At 39.6% G+C, this 23,646-nt stretch overlaps 3 protein-coding genes across 3 annotated transcripts in view; 2 read left to right on the forward strand and 1 right to left on the reverse strand.

The window, feature by feature from the left end:
• Window positions 1-353: 353 nt before the first annotated feature.
• Window positions 354-4,002, reverse strand: LOC141439362 (troponin C, skeletal muscle-like). The gene is made up of 2 exons (XM_074103649.1): window positions 3,641-4,002; window positions 354-558 (listed from the first exon to the last, which is right to left on the reverse strand). The coding sequence occupies exons 1-2, from the start codon at window positions 3,790-3,792 to the stop codon at window positions 354-356; spliced, it is 357 nt and encodes a 118-aa protein (XP_073959750.1). The 5' UTR covers window positions 3,793-4,002.
• A 655-nt stretch (window positions 4,003-4,657) lies between these two features.
• Window positions 4,658-9,565, forward strand: LOC141439141 (uncharacterized). The gene is made up of 5 exons (XM_074103294.1): window positions 4,658-5,098; window positions 5,575-5,735; window positions 7,235-7,339; window positions 7,559-7,668; window positions 8,772-9,565. Exons 1-5 carry the CDS (start codon window positions 4,889-4,891, stop codon window positions 8,915-8,917), a joined length of 732 nt encoding a protein of 243 aa, XP_073959395.1. The 5' UTR covers window positions 4,658-4,888; the 3' UTR covers window positions 8,918-9,565.
• Window positions 9,566-20,805: 11,240 nt separating this feature from the next.
• The window catches only part of mas (trypsin-like serine protease domain-containing protein masquerade), a 65,039-nt gene continuing 62,198 nt past the window's right edge, over window positions 20,806-23,646 (forward strand). Inside the window, exon 1 of the mRNA XM_074103650.1 lies at window positions 20,806-20,981. Coding sequence (XP_073959751.1) covers window positions 20,891-20,981 — 91 coding nt within the window. The 5' untranslated portion in view covers window positions 20,806-20,890. The remainder of the gene's footprint in view (window positions 20,982-23,646) is intronic.

The raw sequence follows: 23,646 nt of genomic DNA on the forward strand, positions 1-23,646 counted from the left end.
GCTATCGAGTACGGTCATTGTAAACTCATGGTAGTTGTACGGTGCAAAGCGAGCCATACGCTACGCTTCGTTTACGTCAGTAGGTACGCCATAGTCTGCAGGCGTATTTGCAGCGTCTATGGGTCTCCCTACAACGCCGATGAAAAAAAATAAAAAATGCTTTATGTCCACGCAATAAGAGCGAAAAAGTCGTCTTCCCGTCGGTAAACGTCGCCGGGTGTACATAGAGTTTTTTGATCGGCTGAAGCCGATTTCGCGTCTGTAAGTTTGGTGGTTAGGTTAGTAGCGAGAGGAAGAATCGCTATTTCAGGAGTACCTACCTAAATCATATAAGATTAAAAACTCTGGTCTAGCTAGAAGTTGGCACTCACGACTTTGATCCAGTGGTTCCAGCAGAAGGTGAACTCCTCCTGTCGATGAAAGCCGTCGCCATTCTTGTCGAAGACCTGGAAGATGTGCCTGGCGCGCTCCTCGGACAGCGGGTAGATGTGCCCCTTGTCGTTGCGGAACAGAGCCTTGCAGATCACGCGGAACTCGGACAAGCTCAGCTTGCCGTCGCTGGGGACGAAACTTTGGTTAGGCTGCGTTGCACTAGAGATATGGTGATATTATATACCAAACTTCCAAATTAATAATCATCATCATCATGTCAGCCGAAAAGACGTCCACTGCTGGACATAGGCCTCCTCAAGGCTCTCCACTCAGATTGGTCTTTAGTTTCCGCATCCAACGCGATCTTAACCAGCAGGGCTACTACGAAACTCGAAGTTCGTATCGTACCGTCCCTCTCGCTCACGTATTAAATAGTATAGCGTCAGAGGGACCGCACGACACGAACTTCGAGTTTCACGTTTCGTATGCCCTGCAGTCGTGGCTCCGTCTTGTTGGAGGCCTACCGACAGCTCGTCTCCAGGTCCGCGGACGCCATTCGAGAACCTTCTGACCCATCGGCCATCAGTCCTGCGAGCAATGTGCCCCGCCCACCGACACTTCAGTTTCGCATAATAATATTACAAATATTATATAAAGCTACGCTTGTACGCTTTGTAAACGTATTCTAGCAAATAAAGATTTACTTACTTACTGGGGTTTTTGGTTTAATTCAAATCTAAATCAAAACGTTTATTGCAAGTACGCCGAAAGGGCTTAAAACTTGTTAATGTTTTGGACCTTGTTAAAAACAAGCATTATAAAAAATTTTCTTTTGCAAAGAATTCAATTGAAGTATAAAAACATAACCCAAAAGGAAATTACTAGTGATGTGCCGAAAGCGGTTGAACCGAATACGAACTTCGGCCGAACATTCGGTAAAAATAAAAAAATCGGCTGAATTTCGGCCGAACTTCGGTTCAACAACCTGCTTTTAGTGAATACGAAATACGAGTAGATAGATAAGAAAGATTGTTAAATTTGATTTTTATACCCGGGAGACGAGCTGTCGGTAGGCCTCCAACAAGATGGAGCGACGACCTGGTATAATATCGCGGGATCGCGGTGGATGCGGAAAGCACAAGAGACAAGACCGATCTGAGTGGAGAGCCTTAGGGAAGGGTTATGTCCAGCAGTGGACGTCTTTCGGCTGACATGATGATGATTATTATTAATTTGGAAGTTAGTTTGATCATATATTAGATCATATACCCTTTAACGATTAAAGATATTTAATGTTTCTCAGTTTAGTTCAGTCACAGGTTCAGTTTACTTTGTAAAAATTGTGAACCAAAAACTAGTTTTTTTTTAAATACCTAATTTATTGAATCGGGCGTTACTTTGCGGAGGTCCATATCAATTAACTAGAAGAATTTCTTTGCTCACCCGCGACCTTTAAGCTAACTAGCTTTTTTTGCTAAGGTCGCGGATGAGCAAAGAAATTCTTTTTACGATTTTTTTTAATTCAATTTACGAATTGTAAGCAAAGATTTATTAAAACAAAAGGTATATTTAATTTTTGTAGCATATTTTACTGATATGACAGACATGCTTTCTATTAATTTCAGTCAAAATAGTACAAGTAGGTTCTTATTTTCTAGTGCCGAATGTTCGGCATTTAAACCGAATTTCGGCCGAATACCGAAGTTCGGCTCAAGCTGCCGAAATTCGGTTAAACCGAATTTAGGCCCATCCCTAGAAATTACTGAGACAACTACTAAAGTGTCAAAACAACTACTAAAGTACCAATTAGCATTGCTAAATCTGATTCATCTACTATTCTACCTACAAGTTACGTCAATATATGGCCATGAGCATGACAAGGTTTTTTCTATACAATAGATAAGTAATAGAAGTAGGTAATATAGGTACTTGCTAAAATATTGTAGTTTAGTTTTAGAATTACAATAGAAAACCTATTTTTTTCCATTGAAATGTTTCATCTATTTGCTTTGATATACAACATCAATTTGCATGAAATTTTGTTCTATTATTTTGAAGTTAAAATTTTACGAGCTTCCCCTTTCCTCCACCACTCTTCCTATTCTGGGCAAGTATATATCTTTATTTTATTATAAACTACTTTCATCCCTCATTTTCTCTCTTGCGTAAGAATAAAACACTGGCCAGTCTTCTAAATATTCAAATAAACCAACTTACTGCAGTTGCTCAGGATCAAAATGATTTGCCCTGAGAAATATGTCTGTCAAATTTTTAGTCTCCAACTCCATTAGTTTAGGCTGACCATTGTCAGTCCATAGAAATACTCCTTTAAAAGGTGTAGAACTGTAGAAGACACCATTTAATTATCCAACTTGGTAAAGTTGAAAACGCCTCAACATTGACATTTCAAAGTTCAGTATCTGAAAAACGGCTGGACTGATTTTCATGAAACAAAGCTAAAAACCACTATAAGGAAACTCTCATTTGCATAAAGTTTCAGAGCTATGATGTCACACACAGACAAACAGACAGATATTGGTGTCAAACTTAAACTTGTAACTCCCCTTTTTTTGTGGCAGGGGTTAAAAATCTATTTGTCTTCCACTATCCACTTTTTTGTCTCACCTCACCCATCACTCCAATCCTCTAGTTTCAGGATCCAAAATACCAGTGTGATTAAAAGAATAAAACGTAACCACATTATTGAAGTAATGCAAAAGGCACTGGCCCAAATTTACACATACCACCATTCTTCATGCACCTCATCTGATAAGTCTGGCAACTAATTGCAGATAAAAAAAAAAAAAAAACTTTCTAAGGTTTCACAGCTATAAATGTGCATTGTGCATTGTATGTGCCCTTAAATTAACTTTAGCAAAACTTATTTATACAATTATGTATAAAGGATGATGAGCAGTAATTTATCATGCCAGTTCATATTAAAAAAGCCTAAATTATTTGTGACTATATTATAATGCAAAAAATTTATGAATAATTTTAAGTGAAGTTTGGTCTCTGTCCTCAATACATTATTTATTTTGTGGCTATAAGTTAAAGTAAATCAATGGCAAGTTCCAACCGAAGTTGGTAAGCCTCTTTAGTCATAAGAACTGAAAAACAATTTAAACTTTTCAAACTTCTTCCTTTAATTTTTACATAAATTTTCAGTAATAAAAGTTAGTTTGGAGCAGTTTTTTTACTTTGCTGAAAATCTTGACTTATCATTCATAAATGTGGAGTGACTAAGCTAGCAGGTCTAAACACGTACCCGTCCTTGTCAAAGGTATCATAGCAAGCGTCCATATCGAACAAACAATTGACGTCAAGTGGCGAGCCGTTGGCAACCTCCGACATCGTAGGTTGGATCGAAATAAGCTTCTCGCCGCTGGGGCACTGTGTTATATACCGGTCGAGCTTCATACTGCTTCAGTAACTAACCTAGACAACACGCACCAAAACAAACGCTGTAAAGCCTTGTAATGGTATGAGAACACTGATTTTATTGCTTTTAAACTGAGTATATTTATTACTGATGAGTTACCGCTTAAATGTTAGAGCTTTTATTTCAGGAATTCATGAAAATAAATATTATGAAATCGCGTAAGTTAAAAGAGATATGATTGTTGTGAATGTCATTGTCATTGTTAACGTCATTGTGACGGTGCACGTTTTGTTACAGTTGAAAATACATTCTAAGTTGTGTAATTTAAATTAAAATGCATCATTACTAATTTTTGTCTGAAAAATTGCATAATACATAACTACCATAAAGTTATGTTTGAGAAACCTTATTACCTGTTATTATACGGTTACTTACAAGGCTCTTGGAACTTGAGGTCAAAACGCGTAGCCATTCATTCACTCATTCGGAGATTGTAGCCTGTGGCGTGGCGGTAGAAGCGTTTTCCATGTATAAATTTACAACAAGAGCGAAACACACACTAACTCCACATAGGTACTTCAAATTTTCAAAATAGAAAGAAAAGCTCAGTTTGAAAAGATATTTCAATTAAAAATAAATACAAAATGTTTTGTAACTATTTCCTTTTTACCTGACTCCCCGGAGGAGTCGTTAAGTTAAATTAAGTTAACTTAACAGAGCTCTGGACTGTTTTTTTTTCTATTTAGTTTTTACTTATAGTTTTTTGTTGTTTAGTTCTTTTCTGTTTTTATTTGTAGAATATTTTTTGTAAGCCTCAACTTCTTAACAATTGAAATACTTCTTAAACTTGTCATTCGATTCGAATTTCAATCAATCACTCACTCACGTCACGTTCACGTTCATTTCATTCTTTTTTCTTTACCGCGAGTCGAGCGTCTGCAAAAATATTCTCATATTTCTCATATTCTAAATATATACTCAAATTACGTATAATTGAAATTTGATAGTAACAGCATAGTGTTTTAAACAACGTGCCGACAAGTTCTAGCACGTTCTACAGCCGTGGCGCAGTGTAACTCTAGCGTGTTATTTTTGTGTCGTCGGCTTCTGCTACCCATAAGGTGGTGGTAAACCATGGTTATAGAGAAAGTGCATGGTCTTCAGGCCACTAGTATGAGTCTGAACGACCGTTTTACGATGTTAGGGTCGGCGCCGCCGCCCCGGCCCCGAATGCCGCGCCGACGGCCGTCAGTTGGCAGTTTATTTAACCAAAACATCAAGTTGAATCAAAATCAGGATTTGATAGAACAACTGGCACGCCGGTTGGAACAGCAAGCCAGGAGGGTAAGTGTATTTGATTTATCACATTATAAGTATTGTCCAAAGTAGGTACTTACAGACTGGACAGTGTTTTATAATCCTATTATCTGGTGAAATAGTGGAAATCATTCAAGCTCCTTCAAATCTATGAAAATCTATAGTTAATAATTTATAATCTTGAAGTAAGTTAGAACAAATGACAAAGGCTTTTCGATAGAATAAGCAAGTGAATACTAGTAAGGTAAAAAGGTTAGTAAATAAATCAAAATAACTCATAATCCCGCATCCAACAACTCTTCTGGATTATTTGCTTGAGTATCCTATACCAGGAAGTGAATGAAACTAGGAACAAAAGTTGACAAGTCATGGATAATTAATTACATGCTTATATGGCGCCTGGCTGGGTATTACATGGGTTAATTCACCAATTTTTATTTAGTAAGTATCAACATGGAGGATATCATCATCATATTTATATTGTTATCCCTTCAAAATTCCAGCAATCCCTCCGTCAACGACTGGGGGTGGGTCCAGGGGCTCTGCGTCGCTTTGGGAGCGAGAGCAGCCTGCCCGGCCGGCTCCGTTCCAATAGTATTGGCAGCCTCAACCAGCGCGGCATAAAGAGCCGTATCTCATGGAGGCAGTCCCATGGAAACCTCAGGTGGGCTTGGACAATGTGTGCGAACATGCGCATACTCCGGGGGAGGGGGCAGGGGAGAGCTGGGGGTTGGCCTTGAAATTTGTATGCTTTAAAATATGTATTATGCTTATGCATTAACTTAAAAAAACCTATCAATCTGCTAATGTGTGTGAATTGCTTCCCCTGGGCCAGAAGCTAGGTAACCATTGGCTGCAGATGATATTGTCTTATTGCCCTTAGAATGGAGCAGCGATTTCCTAAGTTACCCGAACCACTTGTTAGGAAAAATTTCATGGCATGTGTTCCTGCTTAATTAGATTCCTCATTATCTGCTTGTGACCGAACCTTGTTATCCGTGTTGCGAAATCATTGAAAACACTTGTGTTTGCTCTGCACATATTTTTAACATGTACGGTTGAAAAATTTAATCATGACCCAGGGTGGAACCTTTTATTAATCAATTTTACTATGATTTCTCTGACAAAAGTATGAGATTTATTTATTTATTATATAATTTCGTCGTTGCTACTGCAATACCGCGTAACTAGCTTTTTCCATAAGGTATAATTTTCACTGTTAGAAGAGTACTAACATTGTACTGATCTGACAATGAAAATTGTACTTTATGGAAAATGCTAGTTACGCGGTATTGCAGTATCAACGACGATTTGTTTGACTGTACACTTACCCTGTTTTGTCCAACTAGACGGAGACGGCATAACATTTATCTACAAAATAAAATTTATCAATGAGTGGTAAAACAGACCCTAAACTGGTTTGCTATGTCGTTTTGAACTTGAAACAATAGACTGGTTTTCTTTTTCTTTCTCATTTGAAGCTTCAAGAACAAAAAGAAAACCAGTGGACCCTGAGCTGAGTGACATTAACTTCTAGACTTAATTTCTAGACAAAATTATTCATGAGTAACAGCTATTCAAATATGGCTTGTACAGTGTATGCACCTATACAAACAGTCTTGTTTTTCTGTGCAAACATATTCACTATCAAACAATTCTGAACAATTACTGTAGCACCTCTTTCACAAGAAATGACGAGATAAATGAGTCTTATAGCGCCACATCAACATTGAAGGTTTGCTGTCAGCTCCTTAAATCATGTCCTGTCCACAGCCAGCTTATATAGCTGTTCCACCTTGTTGAGTTTTTGCCGGATTTTTCTCAACAGTTTTTTTTTTCCGAAAAGATGGTACATTTTTTGACATTCTTAAGTGCTTGTTATACCTAGCTTAAATTGAATATATTTAGGGGCTGTTTCACCATCCATTCATTAATTTTAACTGGAGGATAAATTTAATGTGATGCCGTCTCGTCTATTCGAACAAAACAAACAGAGACAACATCACATTTGTCCGTCAAATAAATTTAATCAATGGATGGTGAAACAGGGCGTTAGACTTTTTTGCCCATCATAATAGTTTGTAGAACAATACTGTAGGTTTCAGAGGATATGGTCCAAATACGCGACTTTCCACTGCTATATTCTCTTCTTTTTTGTTTCAGCCGGGCTGCGTCATTCGGCAACCTGTCGCAAGGCACGTGGCGCGGCCGCACGCTGCGCGGCTTCCGGCGCCGCGGCGCCAACAGAGCTCTGCGCGGGCGACTCAGGTACTATTCAGATTAATTGTCAAATTCAAGTCACTCGTAGACATGGACTAGGTGACCCCAAGACCTAATATCAAAACTTGACGACCTTAACTATGGCTGTTTCAAAGTTGGTTCGGGCGCAGGAAAATGCTCCAGGCCACATGTTTTACGTATGGCTGATTTGTCATATCGTGCTGTCCATGACTAAGTGCTAATATTAATTACTACCTATTGTTTCAGGGGCGGCGTTAATTTCGGTCGCGTGAACCGCGCGTCCAATGCGGCGGCGCGGGGAAGATCCGCGGGCAAAACGGCGCGGGGGGCGGCGAGGGGACGAGGCCGGGGGCGAGGTGAGTCCAACCACTGTCACTGCTCCATTCCATCACTGATTGTATATTGAGTGTATATTTTATACTTATACACTATATATACACATGCCGAAAGTCAATCACATTCACAGGTAACGGTCACCACTCAATTGTCACTGTAGTCACACTCGCACTTAACAGTTACTGTTACAATCACACTCAACAGTCACTGTAGTCGCACTCTTCTTCTTCTCTTTTAAGATATGGCTTTTCTGTCCTAATTAATAGGACAATTTCGCCAGAGTCAAAGTCAAAGTCAAAATATCTTTATTCAATTTAGGCCACAACAAGCACTTATGAATGTCAAAAAAATCTACCACCAGTTCGGAAAAACCTCTGCTGAGAAGAATCCGGCAAGAAACTCAACGAGGTATATATATATTTTTTTAAAACAGATTTACAATATTATTAAATGATATGTATACATCACAAGTATTTAACACAACTTTATTTATTGTCAAGGTAAACTCTCTTTGAGAGGGACGTTGTACGGTGATTGTAGTTTTTGCAACTTGATAGTAAAATTCCAGAAACCATGTGAGGACAACTTGCGCATTAAAAAATGCCAGACACAAGAGCAATATAGAATTTTGTGATCACTGTTCACTGTTAAGGTTAATCGCCGCATAAAACACTATCAAAATTATACTTCAACTAGTCAGAAACAGAAATATCAAAATTAGATATTGTCTACATCCGCCATGTTCGAATGCTACAAATCGAATCCGTACTCGCACTCAAAAGTCACTATAGTCACATTCACACTCAACAGTCACTGTCACAGTCGCACTCAACAGTCACTGTAGTCGCACTCAAAAGTCACTGTAGTCACATTCACACTCAACAGTCACTGTCACAGTCGCACTCAACAGTCACTGTAGTCACACTCAAAAGTCACTCACAGTCTCAGTAGTCACAATCAACAGTTACTGTCTCAGTAAAACTCACACTCAACTGTCACTGTCACACTCACACTTAACAGTCACTGGCACACTCACACTCATACACACACAGTACCACTTACGCCCTCACAAACTTGCGTGTTTATAATATTAGTATGATTGAATGACCCAAAAAAATTTCAGGTGGTGTTGTCCGCAACCAGGCCCCAAAACCTGTGCCAACCAAGGAAGAGTTGGACCACCAGCTAGATCTATACATGGCCGGCACCAAGTCTGCGCTCGACGCAGAACTCGACACCTATATGAAAAACGCAATGGACACCGAGTGACAGTGCTGTGATGTGTGAAGTGAAGTGCTAGTGCCGAGACGGAGGAGGGATTGAGTGACCTTAGATTAAAGACAACAGTAGATTGTGCACCCTCTTGTTGACCAGAAACATTAATGACAGACATTGTACCGCCTGAACCACTCAAGCTACAGACTTGAAATTTGGCAAGCAATACTGCAGCAGGTTTACGTAAACTCTTTTGGACGTTTTTTCAAACACAAATAAGTTATTTTTCCAGCATTTATATTTTTGATTCAAAGTAGCTCTACCTCTGTAACTACTTATATATTATTAGGTATATTAGACATATCAATTTTTTTTTTATTCGACTGGATGGCAAACGAGCAAGCAAGCAAATTTCCACGGGGTAAAGAGTAAACAGACTTACATACTACTTTAATACTAAGCATTGGCTGGCTGTAGGTTTGCTATTTGGCATTATATATTCCTTACATTACAGAAGTACTCTTAAGGGTTTTTTTTTAAATTTATGCATTATAGGAAATAAATGGATTAATAATGTCATTAAAGTGGATCTATCTCCATAACTATAATTATTAGACTTCAAATTATGAGTATAACTTTAGCACACTGTCTGCGGTATATACTTCGTTTTTTTAGAAAAATGGTAAACAATCTTGACAAGCCTTTTTATTGAAAAAGTTTAAAAAAAACGCTAACTATTACTTGTGATGCCAAAAGAATGTAAATGATGTGACTTATTTATCAAACGTATTTTCCAACAAAAAGACAAGTCAAGATCACTTACCTTCTTTCTAATGCTAAAAAAATGACATTCCTTTTTTTTTAACTGAAGTTACTTCAGAAATTAAGTTGTGAACCTATGCTGTTGTCTTAAATCTATGAACACGCCATCCTACTCACTCCCTGCTGACTACTTTATAAACGCATTGCTGAAAATAGGACTAATGAATGCATAAAACAGGGACTCTAAGGGCCTACGCTAGTCAACGTGCGGTTTGCATGGTGTGGGTGGATGCCTGTTGAAAGATAGCATGAGCAGCGCTAACTGCGTGCGTCGCGTGCGACAGATTTTACAAGACGACAGACGACGACGACCGCAGGCGTGCACCCGCGGAGTGCACCCGCGCCAACTAGCGTACGCCCTTACACAGGCAGTGTTGGCGCCATCGTGTAAATTCACTTTGTAAATTATTGTTGCGCCTTGAAAATTGGTGCATTGAACTCCGATGACAGCGCCGCTTCTAGCCCTTGGTCGAGGTAGAGCGAGATTGTTTACACTGCTTCCGAACGTCTCAAAAGCGCGATTGTAATTTTATTTTGCTCGGGAAACTGGAGGCGCGCATTGCCATCTGGCTAATAGAGCGACCGCTTCTGCGCTACCCCTGGGCCGGCGCTGTCCGACGGCAATACAATAGACAAGTCTGGAACTGGATGGAGTTAATTAAGGGTCTGTTTCACCACATGTCGACTAACTTTAAGTGACGGATATCAGTTATGCCGTCTCTGTTTGTTGTCCGAATAAACAAAGACGGCATGACTTTTATCTGACAATTAAAGTTAGTCGACAAGTGGTCCCTAAGTGTGACACATACACAACACTGATAGTTAAAGTTGGACACATAACACCGATAGTTAAAAAAACTTGTAATACGGCACATTCTATTGTGCATCAGAAAATTAAGCAATTAACGGTGTTACAACTGAATTTTTCCAGCCAGTTCTTTTGTATGGCCAGAGATCGCTTACCATCAGGCGACCCGCCTGCTCGTTTGCCCCCTATACCATAAAAAAAAAATAAAAAAAATGACTAATTCACGACCACCAATGCATAATAAAGTACAAGCTTAGTATTAGTGAATTTTACAAATCGCTAATAATATTAGCTTGACTTTGTTATGCATCAGGTTGTCGTTTAACCACATCCATATGGTACACTATTGGTTAAAATATCTTTTGGAACTCCATCCATATAAGCAGAAAAGTCTATGGTAAAAATGTTTTTTTTAGCAAAAAAACATGATCATCTTGCGGAGGTACTATTAGGTGTAATATGCCTTCTATGCACACTGCTACGTATTTTCAAAGTGGACTCAAGTCAAGGACTCATTGATATGACTGTATACTGTTAAGTTTACTTTTAAGTAGAGTTTCTAAGGTTTTGTTTGGTTTGTGATACTGCATCGAGTAACATTGTATTCATTTTGTGATAAAATACAAAATTCAAAGAGACATACGTAATTTTTGACAAGTTACAGCTATGTAGACCTAAGATGTAGACATAGAAACTTGCGCTGACGTGGGCCTTTACATATCGCGTTTTTTAAACGCGCCGTCGACGCGCGTTTGTATCGATCGGTACAAAGGTGATAGCACGCGAGTTGTACGCTCTATGTAAAGAAAAACGCTCTGTTAACGCTCGTTTTGGTTACACGCGTATTCTGGCGTCTTTTCAGTCCATCGTTCTTGTCTGAATGACAACAGAAAACGTGTAACCCTTTCAGACTGACGGACTGATATTATTCTTCAGGCAGGACGGAATAATATTCGTCAATACGATTTGATTGACAGAAAACCAGGTTAGATTTAACTGACGCCAGATCATTCTAGCGCTCCTGCACGCTCATGCGTGTAACTGAAGTCTAAAACCCGCGTCGACGGCGCGTTTAAAAAACGCAGCGTGCAAATGCTCTTTATAAAGTTGACAGCGAAGCAGCTGATTTTTCACAATTTTTTTTGAGGAAATAAAATTGTTTTGCTACTTGAGTACAAAATGGGACAATTCTTAAACTTTACATACATTATATAATGTACGATGCCATGTTTTTTCTTTGACTGTCATTTACTTTAACATTAATAATCACTAATAAAGTACAATTCAATAGAATCTGACAATTTTCTACATATTTAAGACACCGTATCGTGGGCACGCTTGATTATATATGTCCCTGTTGTTGCAATTATCATCTAAAAGGAATCAAAAAAGAATAATAGTCACATCACAAAGCCTTAGGCAGCCCGGTGTTTATATTAGTAGGCTGGAAGTGTCTACAGGATTGTCAGATTCTATTGAATTGGAGTTTACGTGATTGCATTGTAAAATGTAAATATTTAGCTGTAAGTTTAAGTTTTGTTGTTCGCATTAAACGAAATACGTTTTCTATGTTCTAAAAGTTTTATTTCTTCTAGCAGGAAAATGGAGATGGAGGAATAAGACCTACCAACCATAGATCCAACCACCATATCATACCATACCACACCAATCCCAACCCAACCATAACCCATACCATAGCATCAACCTAAGGGCTAAGATGAAATATCTTTTTAGGGTTCCGGAGCCAAAATGGCAAAAACGGAACCCTTATAGTTTCGCCATGTCTGTCTGTCTGTCTGTCCGTCCGTCCGCGGCTTTGCTCAGGGACTATCAATGCTAGAAAGCTGTAATTTTGCACGAATATATATGTAAACTATGCCGACAAAATGGTACAATAAAAATTTCTAAAACAATTTTTTTAGGGTACCTCCCATAGACGTAAAGTGGGGGTGATTTTTTTTCTCATCCAACCCTATAGTGTGGGGTATCGTTGGATAGGTCTTTTAAAACCATTAACCGATTTTTCGTTTCAGCGATTTGTTTGCGAAATATTCAACTTTAAAGTGCAAATTTTCATTAAAATCGAGCGCCCCCCCCCTCTAAAATCTAAACCGGTGGATGGAATTTTTTTTAAAAATTCAGGATGGTAGTAAGTATATCAAACTTACAAGGAAAACTATAACGGCTAAGTTTGCTTGAGAATTATTAGTAGTTTAAGAGTAAATAGCAGCCTAAGGTATAAAATATACCTAAACTTGGAATATTCCGTACAAAATACGAAATCCTTAGAAAAATATTACTTAATTCTTTCGTAATAGCTACGGAACCCTATTTCGGGCGTGTCCGACACGCTCTTGGTCGGTTTTTATTTAGCAGAACGGTTGATAAACGAAATCCAATATATCTTTCCCAGTATCGGAATTCCTTAGCAGCGGCAGCAGGTGTGACAGAATAGCGAAGCTTTTATGCCTAATTTACATTCCATCACAATAATCTGTGTATCTAAAGGTATTTAAATATTTAACAGTTATGTCGCGGGCGAACGCTTCACGATATCAAAGGACGATTGATATAGGATAAAATCCCGGCGCAAATTGCTGAACATAAGTTGTTCTAACGAAATATGATTAAATAATGCGTGTGGGTACTACAGCCCAAGCCCTCTCATTCTGAGAGGAAGCCTGTGCCTAGCAGTGGGACGTATATGCTGGGATGATGATGATGGTGAAATAAATAGTAAACTGTAGGTTACACTTACCTACACCCGTGTGCTAGCTAGACAGTTAGACACGCTGGACGTCTAAGACAGAAAAATTTAAGTATGTATCTTAGTAGTGTATGGGCTTCTTAGAATAATGGAATTAATTAAAAAGGCCCATAATATAAGACAGATTGACTTTTATTGTATTAAATGTACGTAACAGCAATTCTAGTAACATATTCCCCTACGCCATCTTCGTTACGAGAGAGTGAGAAAGAGAGACTTCCGTCTATCTCATTCAACTACAGAGCAAGAGCAGTACCGTCCAAATTGGACTCCAATATAGAATGAATAAGTTTTAGGGTGCATGTTGACTAACTGGTTATTAACCTTTTCGCCGCCACGTCAAATACAAAAGACATCACCCATACGCCAAGGCTTCTATGTTGCAATGCCTAAAATTGAACCTTAACACAATGGAACGAAGGTTGCTTTTGCATTGAAGTAATGGAGGCGCCAACGACTCGTATATACGCTGCGTATATATGAGTCGTTGGCGTCCAAAAGGTTAACCCATTCACTGCCGAGCGCCAGATAACGTACTTTGCCGCGACACAGACATTCATTGCCCCGTAACGCATAATGGCCATAATTAATTTCAGGTAATGCAAAATATTCACAAAATTATTCTGATTACAAATAAACCCGCGTACGTAGCTCACCCAAAAACTATGAGATTTGACATTTCGGAGACCTCACGCTACACTAGCGCCTCTAGCGGCGAATTCATACGCGATAGCCCACATTGCGTGTCACATACCTACCGAGCTAACCGCGTAGCCTAGCTACCTACCTGCCGCCAGCTGAGTAATAGCATAAATTAAGACAGTTGGCACCTACGAATATGCCATTGACAACGGTACCGCAGAACCCGTTCTACCGTTCATTCATTCATACTCGTAGCTTTGGCTACGCACATTTACGTGTTCAATCATCATCCAATCATCCCAGCCTATAAAACGTCCCACTGCTGGGCACAGGACTCCTGTCAGAACAAGAGGGCTTGGGCCATAGTTCCCACGCGTGCCCAGTGCGGATTGGGAACTTCGCACGCACCATTGAATTGCTTCGCAGGTTGTGCAGGTTTCCTCACGATGTTTTCCTTCACCGCAAAGCTCAGTGGTACATTTCAAATGTAATTACGCACATGAATTTCGAAAAACTTAAAGGTGCGAGCTGGGGTTTGAACCCACGACCCTCCCTCTGTTTGAGAGGCGATAGGTCAAACCACTAGGCCACCACGGCTTTTTTGTTACGTGTTAATAATACTGAAGTACTATTCAAATCCTCTAAATCCCTACAAGCTCGAGTGGTCGGAGACGACGGATGAGGATCAGTGAACCTTCATGACGAGAAAATGTTTTTTTTTTATTCTACTGGATAGCAAACGAGATAGTGGGTCTCCTGATGGTAAGACATCACCGCCCATAGACACTTGCAACACCAGGGGATTGCAATAGCAACACATTGCAGCTGTTAAAAATCGCCAGGTAAACAAGTCAGCCATAGCCGAGCATTTGTTGGAGTCAGGGCCAAACCACTGGATTGAGCTTCACAATCCCAAAATTCTGTCCACGGAACGTCATTTTTACTCAAGAATGGTACGTGTAGCGGTTGAAATAAAAAAAGCATAAGAATTTCAACCGGGACGATGGGTATAAGCTTTCATCTTCGTGGAATCCTGTTTTAATAAGTGTCGGCGTCGGGATGAATGTTCGGAGGGACGATCGGACGTTGTTAGTGTTGTGTGTCGGTGTGGTAGGGTGACTAATAAAAGTGACCAAGTGCGGGTAGTTCGTGATACGAGTGCCGGCACTATTAGTGATCAAGTGCGGGTAGTTCGAAGAACTCGCGCTGCTAGGCAGACTTGACACCCCACACTTCAGTCTACTCGTGACCACGGCAACTGTAACGTTGCCGAAACGTCGAGGCAAATGTTACTTGTGTAAAAATAGCGTGATAAGTCCCGTTTGTGGTATTTTGACTATGATTGCAGATGCGTTGTCAACCTAGAGGCCTAAGATGGGATACCTCAAGTGCCAGTAATTTCACCGCCTGTCTTACTCTCCACGCCGAAACAACAGTGCAAGCACTGCTGCTTCACGGCAGGATGGTGTGGTGCTTTTTCCTTGCCTTCTGCATCGCAGTGCTGGAGTCCGGAGTTAGTACTCGTAGTTGGCGACGAGAGCGCTGCCCGCTCGCACATCAGAGATCTTATTGTATTAAATAAAAGACGTGGCACGATACAGATGCCTTTTATTTTAATATATTTTTCACACTCTCCTTCAGAAAAGTAACTTTTCCTCCCTGACGAGAGGAGCAAAGTGCAACTTTCTGTTCAAGGCTTTTCCAAGAGTTTTATTGCAAATGCAATTTTTTTAAGTTGATAATTGGAAGCCACGTCATTTTCTATGCTGGTTGTTCTTCAATAATATTTAGAATTTATTTTTTTCAAGGTTCTTAATGCTCGGTGTGAAAAGTTGTATGAGCGACTCGGAGCAAAATAATTTTCATCTTGGGCGTTAACACTTGAATCCCTCACTACGCTCAGGATTCTACTTTAGAATCCCTCGCTACGCTCAGGATTCTATTGTAGATCCTTCGCTACATTCTGGATTCAATGTACGCCCTTGCCGTAAATACACCATTTTGCTCCCTTGTGGCACAAATAACTATTTCATCACACTTGCTTGTAAACAGTGTCGTAACATGCAGGCTACCTTGGTTGCAACCCCCAAATAAAACCCTCGACCTTAATGTGCTTGTCATGAAACCCGTGGTCGGTAAATGAGTCAATGTGCGTATTGATATTGCTGCGCGCGCTGCTGCAGGACCACATGCACACGCACACTGCGGCGCGCATGCGGGAGGGGGAGGGGGAGGGCAGCGCTGCCAAGAGCGCAGCCTAAGGTATCACCAATATTTGGAAGAATTATATTTTGTCTTTTACAAATATAAAATTTTACTCGCAAATGTGATGAAAAACATTGTATGTCGCACGGGCGGTACTAGAATTACGAACATCGACTCATTAAAGCCCTCAGTCTTCGACTTCGGGCTTCTAATAGACTCTCGTTCGTAATTCCTTATTTACCGCCCTTAAGACACAATGTACTAAATGTAGGTACAAACGACTGCTCAACTTAAGTTAGGAAAACGTCTAACCAGCACGGAGTATCAGAACAAAGTGTCCCTCCTCTTTCCCACCTCCGTTCGGTAAAAGTCGGGACCATTCGGCGAGATGACTGTTACACTGTAACCATAGTAAAATAGAACATAAGTAAGCACGCTTCGACCCTTTAGGAGACTTAACTGCCTACTCCGGCGCAGACGCATAGGGTTCTCGATGTCTATTTTAGAATAATTAATTACCTACCGGCAAATAATTTTAGTATGAAAGTTAACATAAAATTGTCTAATATCTGTGTCTAGAGAAATCTGATTCTTTGCCGCTCTATTATTATGATTATACTAAATTTAAAAATATTTTTTATAAATTCGCCGAAGTGGTGATGGCGACTGTGTACAATACTACTCATGTTACCTCTACACATAATACTATAACTATATTGTTTATAGGTAGGTAATTAAGTATCTATTTTTTTAAGTGTCCTTGCACGAAACTTCTCACTACACTTATATACTACTAACTTACAACTATACCTAATACAAAAAATACGTTACGGAAGTTATGTGCGAACTTACATTTGAAATATACCGCGAGCAATGAAGAGAAAAATCGTGAGGAGACCTGCACACATCGGCGAAGAAATTTAATGGTGTGTGAAGTTCCGAAACCGCCCTGGGCCCGCGTGGGACGCATATAGTCCGAGATGACCCTGATTCGGGGCACTGTTTATGCAGTCGGTTGCTATGTTAGATTTTTTGCTCGACGTGGCGGTCGCGTGGAAGAAAAGTAAAAGCATAAGTTAGCACTTCCCACCGACACTTGCCGCTAAACTAAACCGCTGTACAGGCGGTCACTGTTTATCCATACTTAATAAGTATACTTACATTTAATTACTTAATACTTAATATACTTAATACTTAGGTAATTACATTATAAATGCGATAGTGTGTGTTTGTATGTTTGACCGTCTTTCGTGATTTTTGGCATAGTGATGGTTTATGGGCCAGAGAGTGACAGTAGCCGGAAAATGTACAGTTCCCGAGGGAACAGCGCGCGATAACCGAATTCCAAAGTTTAGTAAACGTACAAAGTACCTAGTATTCAATGATTTTAATAATAATAATAATTTATTCATCAGACAACATAGATCCATTCATTGTTTACATACACACTTACAAACTAAGTTAGTTCGGTTCAAAATTAAATTAAAAATTAACATAATCAGAGAAAGAAGACAAAAAACATATTTTAAAATTAAAATCACAAAAAATAAAATAGAATAATATTTTCTAAGTAAAGAATTAATTAAGTAATTTTACCCGATTCCCCAAACGAGGATTATGTTTTTCGAGCGTAAGTACCTACGGGTGTAGGTACCTACTGTATACAAGGTGTTAACTAAATAACTGAAAACCAGAAAGTAGTTTGCTCAGAATCGAGAGTAGATTCGTTTACACCATGTTTTAAATCAGGTTGTGTTTGTGTTTTTTAATCCCTTTTTTATTGTGCCCAGTCTAAAAGTTACGATTGCAACAGGCGTTAATTGAATATGTTAGCAAGGTTGCATACTATTTCGAAAATGTAATATTGGCCGTTTTGCTCTCAATGTGTGACTTCCACGGAACCAAATCATGGAACAGAAAAAACTAGGTGATTTCTTTCTAAAAACGACGGCACAACTGACAAATAAAAATTATGAGTGTAGAGTTAGAAATGAAGTAGAATTACTGACTTAGCAAAACACACTAATATCTTTTAAAAGTAATGATAGGTATTCAAAAATAAATGCAATCACCTGAATCGAAAATACAAACTGAAATATAGATGCACAGAAAAACCAGAAAAATAAGACCAGCGCTGGGAATCGAACCCAGGTCCTCGGCATTCCGTGCCGTGTGCTATACCGCTACACCACCGCTGGACAACGATACAGACACGAATTTCTCCTATGCACCTCATATCTCAGCTTGTGTTGTTTCTTATTTAGCCACTTAAGCAGCGACACTAGCCACATCTATGCCGTAGCCCTCATCGAGAAACTTTTCGGCACTCCATCGGAACTAACCGCTCACCCGGACGAGAGATATCGTTATTAAGCAATCAAATTAAGATTGGTTTTTTGGAATCTTTTTGTATTTTTTTATTTCAATTCCAAATTTTTGTTACTTTTACGGTCATCCCGTAAAACCTATATCGAAAATACAAACTGAAATATAGATGCACAGAAAAACCAGAAAAATAAGACCAGCGCTGGGAATCCAACCCAGGTCCTTCTGTGCAATCACCTGACTTAAAATGAAAAAATATTTTTGGGGTGTCTGAGGTTTTCAGTTACTCATTTAATTAACACCTTGTATAAGTACGTATATATCTATATCTATATTTCACTCGAACTGTAGCCACCCTCGCTCTGCTCGGCTGGCAAAACATCTCGTGTCAATATGGCTTGTTTTAGTCCCTTGTTGAACAATCTACTATTTTGTTTGGCAAATCTTGTGTAGGTACCCTAACTACGAGGTTTTACAGTCACAGGTCAGTCAGTCGGTTGCAGGTGGTAGGACCTTGTGCAAGGTCCGCCCGGATTGCTACCACCATCTTGCTCGCTAATCCTGCCGTGAAGCAGCAGTGCTTGCACTGTTGTGTTTCGGCGTGGAGAGTAAGACAGCCGGTGAAATTACTGGCACTTGAGGTATCCCATCTTAGCCCTCTAGGTTGGCAACGCATCTGCAATCCCCCTGGTGTTGCAGGTGTCTATGGGCAGTGGTGATCTCTTACCATCAGGAGACCCACTTTCTCGTTTGCCATCCAGTTGAATAAAAAAAAAACCTCAAGTTATCTAAGTCGCCTTTGACTTGTTGAAACAATGTCCACTTCACGCAACTAGGGACATTTTCAGTTCGTACAATGTGGCTTCCAATAATAAGATTGTTTGGTTGAGTGCTAAGCGCTAAGCGCAGCTTATTCTTACACATGTTCGCTTATCAGCGACAAATTCACACAAAAGAGCCCATACAAACATACAATAATTCTTATAATCCAATATATCGGCGATGCCACAGACAGACAGACGGACATTGTCGTCAAACTTTAATACCTCCTTTTCCTCTTTTTGCGTCGGGGGTTAAAAACCTGCCAAGCGTGAATCGGACTCGTCCACCAAAGGACTCCGTACAAATTTGTAAGTATATTATACACTGTGTCGTCTCAAAATAATTCGTACCTACCTCCTAAAGGCTGGCATAGCGTAAGGGCTTAGAATACGATCCACTAGGCTCTTACGCTAGCATAGCGCATATCCCACAGCACTCACAAATACGTGTCACTGGCATAGGAGTAAGAACTAAAAAGTCACAGACGTTCTGTCACTGGAACTCGAACGTGTTAAATCTCGGGGTTGGCAATAACTATAAATGAAACCAAAATGAATCAACACTGTACATATTATTATCTGTTCTCAGGCGAGGCGATTGATAATAGTCATCATATTCATATTTCGTCTGTAAAAAGCGTTATATAGAGCTATTTGAGCCATACATTAGAATCGAGCCTCATTCTTTTCTCGTCTAATAATTATTACTATGATAACTGGCAGATCAACTCTTCGAACGGTTTGCCGTTAAGCGATGATTTGACCAATGACTAAGTACGCAGACGCGTAAGAGAATCATTGAATAAACTTAAGTACCTAATAGGCCTAATTTCATTTAGTTATAATTTATTGTATTCAATTTTGTGGCAAGGCAGGAAGATATAGGTACAAAAATCATTCACAATTTAAACCACTTAAAGGAAAAAGTGCGCCTTTGTGCATTTTAATCTTAACATTTATCGATTATAATTTGTTTTAAATAACTCGGATTCATAGCGTGTTTGCTTTTTATTTTTAATACATATACATTTATCTTTGTCATACTTTAACACCCAATCGGAAGGGACTAACAATCTACTTTTACATTTGACAGTTAACTACAATAACTATACTATGATACAATAGGACAAAAAACGCCGCCTAAATAATTTTCCTGTTGCGTATAGTAGGCATAATCCATTTATTTAATTAATAAAAAGATAATTTAAGAAATTTACGCTTATTTACTTAACATGCCATGGGAAATTAGGACTTGAAATTAAAATTAAAATTAACTTTAATCCTACTAATATTATTAATGTGAAAGTAACTCTGTCTGTCTGTCTGTCACCATAGGTCTTGATTTTGTAGCCGCCATATGCAATGAAATTTGCACAGAATTATGTATTTTTTCAGCGCTTTTGTGGTAGAGAAATACTCATCCTAACCAGGAGAGCCAGCTCCAATATAATACCCTCTAAGAGACCGCCGCCTCCCACCCACAAATCTCAACTTTCTTCGCCACCCGCTCTTTGCACGCACGCAACGAAACGCCTTTCTTTCACTCAGTTAGTCCGCACGCGACGCAGCGCTCGGTCGCCCCGCCATGCGCCAGTGACAGTGACAGTTTTGACACTTGTGACATTTGACAGTCCACCATGACAGCTCGCCTCAGTGTCCTAGTGTTGCTCGCTACGTTTTCCCCCCGCCTCTGTCAAGATGAATCGTTCGCGAGTTCTTTTCTATCCGGTAAGTACTTTCTCCCGAGATAGGTCTTGAATTTGGGTCGCCTAAGAAACATTATTTACGCTCACATTGTAAACGTAGTTTTCATTTCAGGAATGCTTTACTCTAAATTGTATCTAAAGCTTAAGATAAAACTAGCATTACCACGCGGCGTCGGACGCGTAAACCATTAGACCGTTTTTAAACCAGTATTCTAGTAACTTATTGGAAAACTTCAAAAAAACAACTTATTTCTCAAGGGCCGGCAACGCATCCGTAACTCAACTAATGTTTGGGATGTCCATGGGCGGAGGTGATTGCTTTCCATCAGCTGACCCGCTTGCATGTGACCACTAGGTATTTATATAAGTAAGATTAATTTTCCTGCGTCTAAAACAAACTATTTCATTTCATTTTATTTTTGCAAGAAGTGCATGTCTTCCATTTTCTAGACTTAGCGGTTGAGAAACATCCCGATGCTGTGGGATAAAAGATATCAAAAGTGTAGCCTACGTGTAATTCCCGAGTTCCAGTTATCAGCAAACCAAATTTTATCCAAATCCGTTCAGCCGTTTTAGCGTGAAAGGGTAACAAACACACATACTCACAAACTTTCGTATTTCTAATGTTGGTATACCTAGTCTATACTTCGTTTTTTTAGCATTAGAAATAAGGCAAGCGATTTTGACGTGTGTTTTTATTGAAAAACACTTTTGAAAAATAAGACAGCAAATATGTAACAAAATTAGCAAGGACATATTATCATTTACATGCTTTTGGTATCATAAGTAACTGTTTTTTTTAAAAACGTTTTTCAATAAAAAGACTCGTCAAGATTCTTAACCCTTTTTCTAATGCTAAAAAAAGGATTTGGTCAAAAAGCTTTTCGGCGGCGCTCGATCACATTTCATTAACCTATGGTATTAGGGGCAACAGTATAACGGTGCTCTGGGCAAAATTGCCATGACGTCCTCTTTTCACCTCCCACTAAAGTCAGTGGTGTCTTGAACCCCTATTTTAACCCTCGACGCAATTTCTTATAAGTTTGATGCCAATGTCATGTCTGCAGCATCGTGCTCTCAAACAAAAGGACCGATTTCGAAGCGGTGTTTTTTTGAAAGCGAGTTTTCTTGCAGTAGTTCTTAGCTAAGTCTGATAAAAATCGGTCCAACTATTTTTGAGATATTGAACTTTGAAATGACAATGCTAGGCTTTTCCAACTACCAAGTAGGTTAGGTTATTGCTTCTGCAGGGCTACTACGAAACTCGAAACTCGCAGTTCGTATCGTACCGTCCCTCTCGCTCTCGTATTAAATAGGATAAGTGTCAGAAGGACCGCACGACACGAACTTCGAGTTTCAAGTTTCGTAGTAGCCCTGCTGGCATCATAGTTCAACCCGACTCATGCAGCCAGTTAGTTCTCGGATTTGTCGCGAGCACGAACATAAGACTATTATACTCGTATATCTTCAGGATGGTCTTTCATCAAGCTATTACAAATAATCATCATCATCATCAGCCGGAAGACGTCCACTGCTGAAAAAAGGCCTCCCCCTTAGAACGCCACTATGAAAGACAACTCGCCACTTGCATCCACCGGTTTCCCGCAACTCTCACGATATCTTCAGTCCACCTGGTGGGAGGCCTGCCAACGCTACAACTTCCGGTTTGTGGTCGCCACTCGAGGACTTTTCTCCTTCAACGGTTATCTGTTCTTCCAGCGATGTGGCCCGCCCATTGCCACTTCAACTTGCAAATTTATCCAGCTATGTCGGTGACTTTAGTTCTTCGACGAATTACAAATAATAAAGTAGTGTAACTTACTGGCTGACTGGTAGAGTTCGATTAGACGCTGATTCTAGCGTCAGTTCAGCCCATCATTCTGGTTGTCTGTCATTCACATCTGATTGAGGAATATTATTGATAAAGTTTCATTTTCATCAGTCTGGACCAACAGTCCGTCAGTCTGAGAGGGTTACACGTTCATTCTGTCGTCATTCTGACTAGAATGATGGTCTGAACAGATGCCAGAATGAGACCTAAAGACGCCGCTCCAGATGGTAGAGAAGACACGATGTGTTAAATTTCTTTGTATCTTAAACTTATATGTATAGGTAACTGTTCTAAAGTTATCTTCATAAAATAAATTAATATGAATGAGAGAATATCTAGTACGGAAACCGAATGTTTTCTAAAAAGTCAAGTTTTTTACTATTCTTGTGTTTACCAGAGCAGTATGTGAAGTCCAATTGGCAACAACGGTTTAATTTGGGTTTCACCAATTCTAGAGTAATGTAAACATCTACTTAACGGTTGTTGGCCAATGAACTTACCCGATACAACTCTATAAAGTTGTTGTTTTTAGAAAAATATAGCTCTCTGTATTGGAGGACAATTTTGCCAGTGTCTACGACGTAGGCTTTACCGTTGTACGGTAAAAAAAAAACTAGAAAACGAAATATGAGAGGTAATGATGGATGAACGATGACCTTCGATAAATTTGATGATTCGCTTCGCCCGCGTGGAATTCGGTTAACGCGCGCTGTTCCCTCGGGAACTGTGCATTTTTCCGGGATAAAAAGTCTATGTCACTCTCGGCCCCATAAACTATCTCAATGCCAAAAATCACGTCGATCCGTCGCTTCGTTTCGGCGTGAAAGACGGGTAAACATACAAACACACACACTTT

This window comes from Choristoneura fumiferana, chromosome 20, assembly GCF_025370935.1.
Source record: "Choristoneura fumiferana chromosome 20, NRCan_CFum_1, whole genome shotgun sequence".
Classification (NCBI taxonomy): domain Eukaryota; kingdom Metazoa; phylum Arthropoda; class Insecta; order Lepidoptera; family Tortricidae; genus Choristoneura; species Choristoneura fumiferana.

Bases quoted from the DNA above. Each gene is read 5' to 3' on its own strand.
- LOC141439362 (XM_074103649.1), bottom strand. From the start codon at position 3,792: ATGAAGCTCGACCGGTATATAACACAGTGCCCCAGCGGCGAGAAGCTT. The intron at 559-3,640 runs GTACGTGTTTAG...TTTCGTCCCCAG, and splicing joins GATACCTTTGACAAGGACGG to CGACGGCAAGCTGAGCTTGT.
- LOC141439141 (XM_074103294.1), top strand. From the start codon at position 4,889: ATGGTTATAGAGAAAGTGCATGGTCTTCAGGCCACTAGTATGAGTCTG. The intron at 5,099-5,574 runs GTAAGTGTATTT...TCAAAATTCCAG, and splicing joins TGGAACAGCAAGCCAGGAGG to CAATCCCTCCGTCAACGACT. The intron at 7,669-8,771 runs GTGAGTCCAACC...AAAAAATTTCAG, and splicing joins GGGACGAGGCCGGGGGCGAG to GTGGTGTTGTCCGCAACCAG.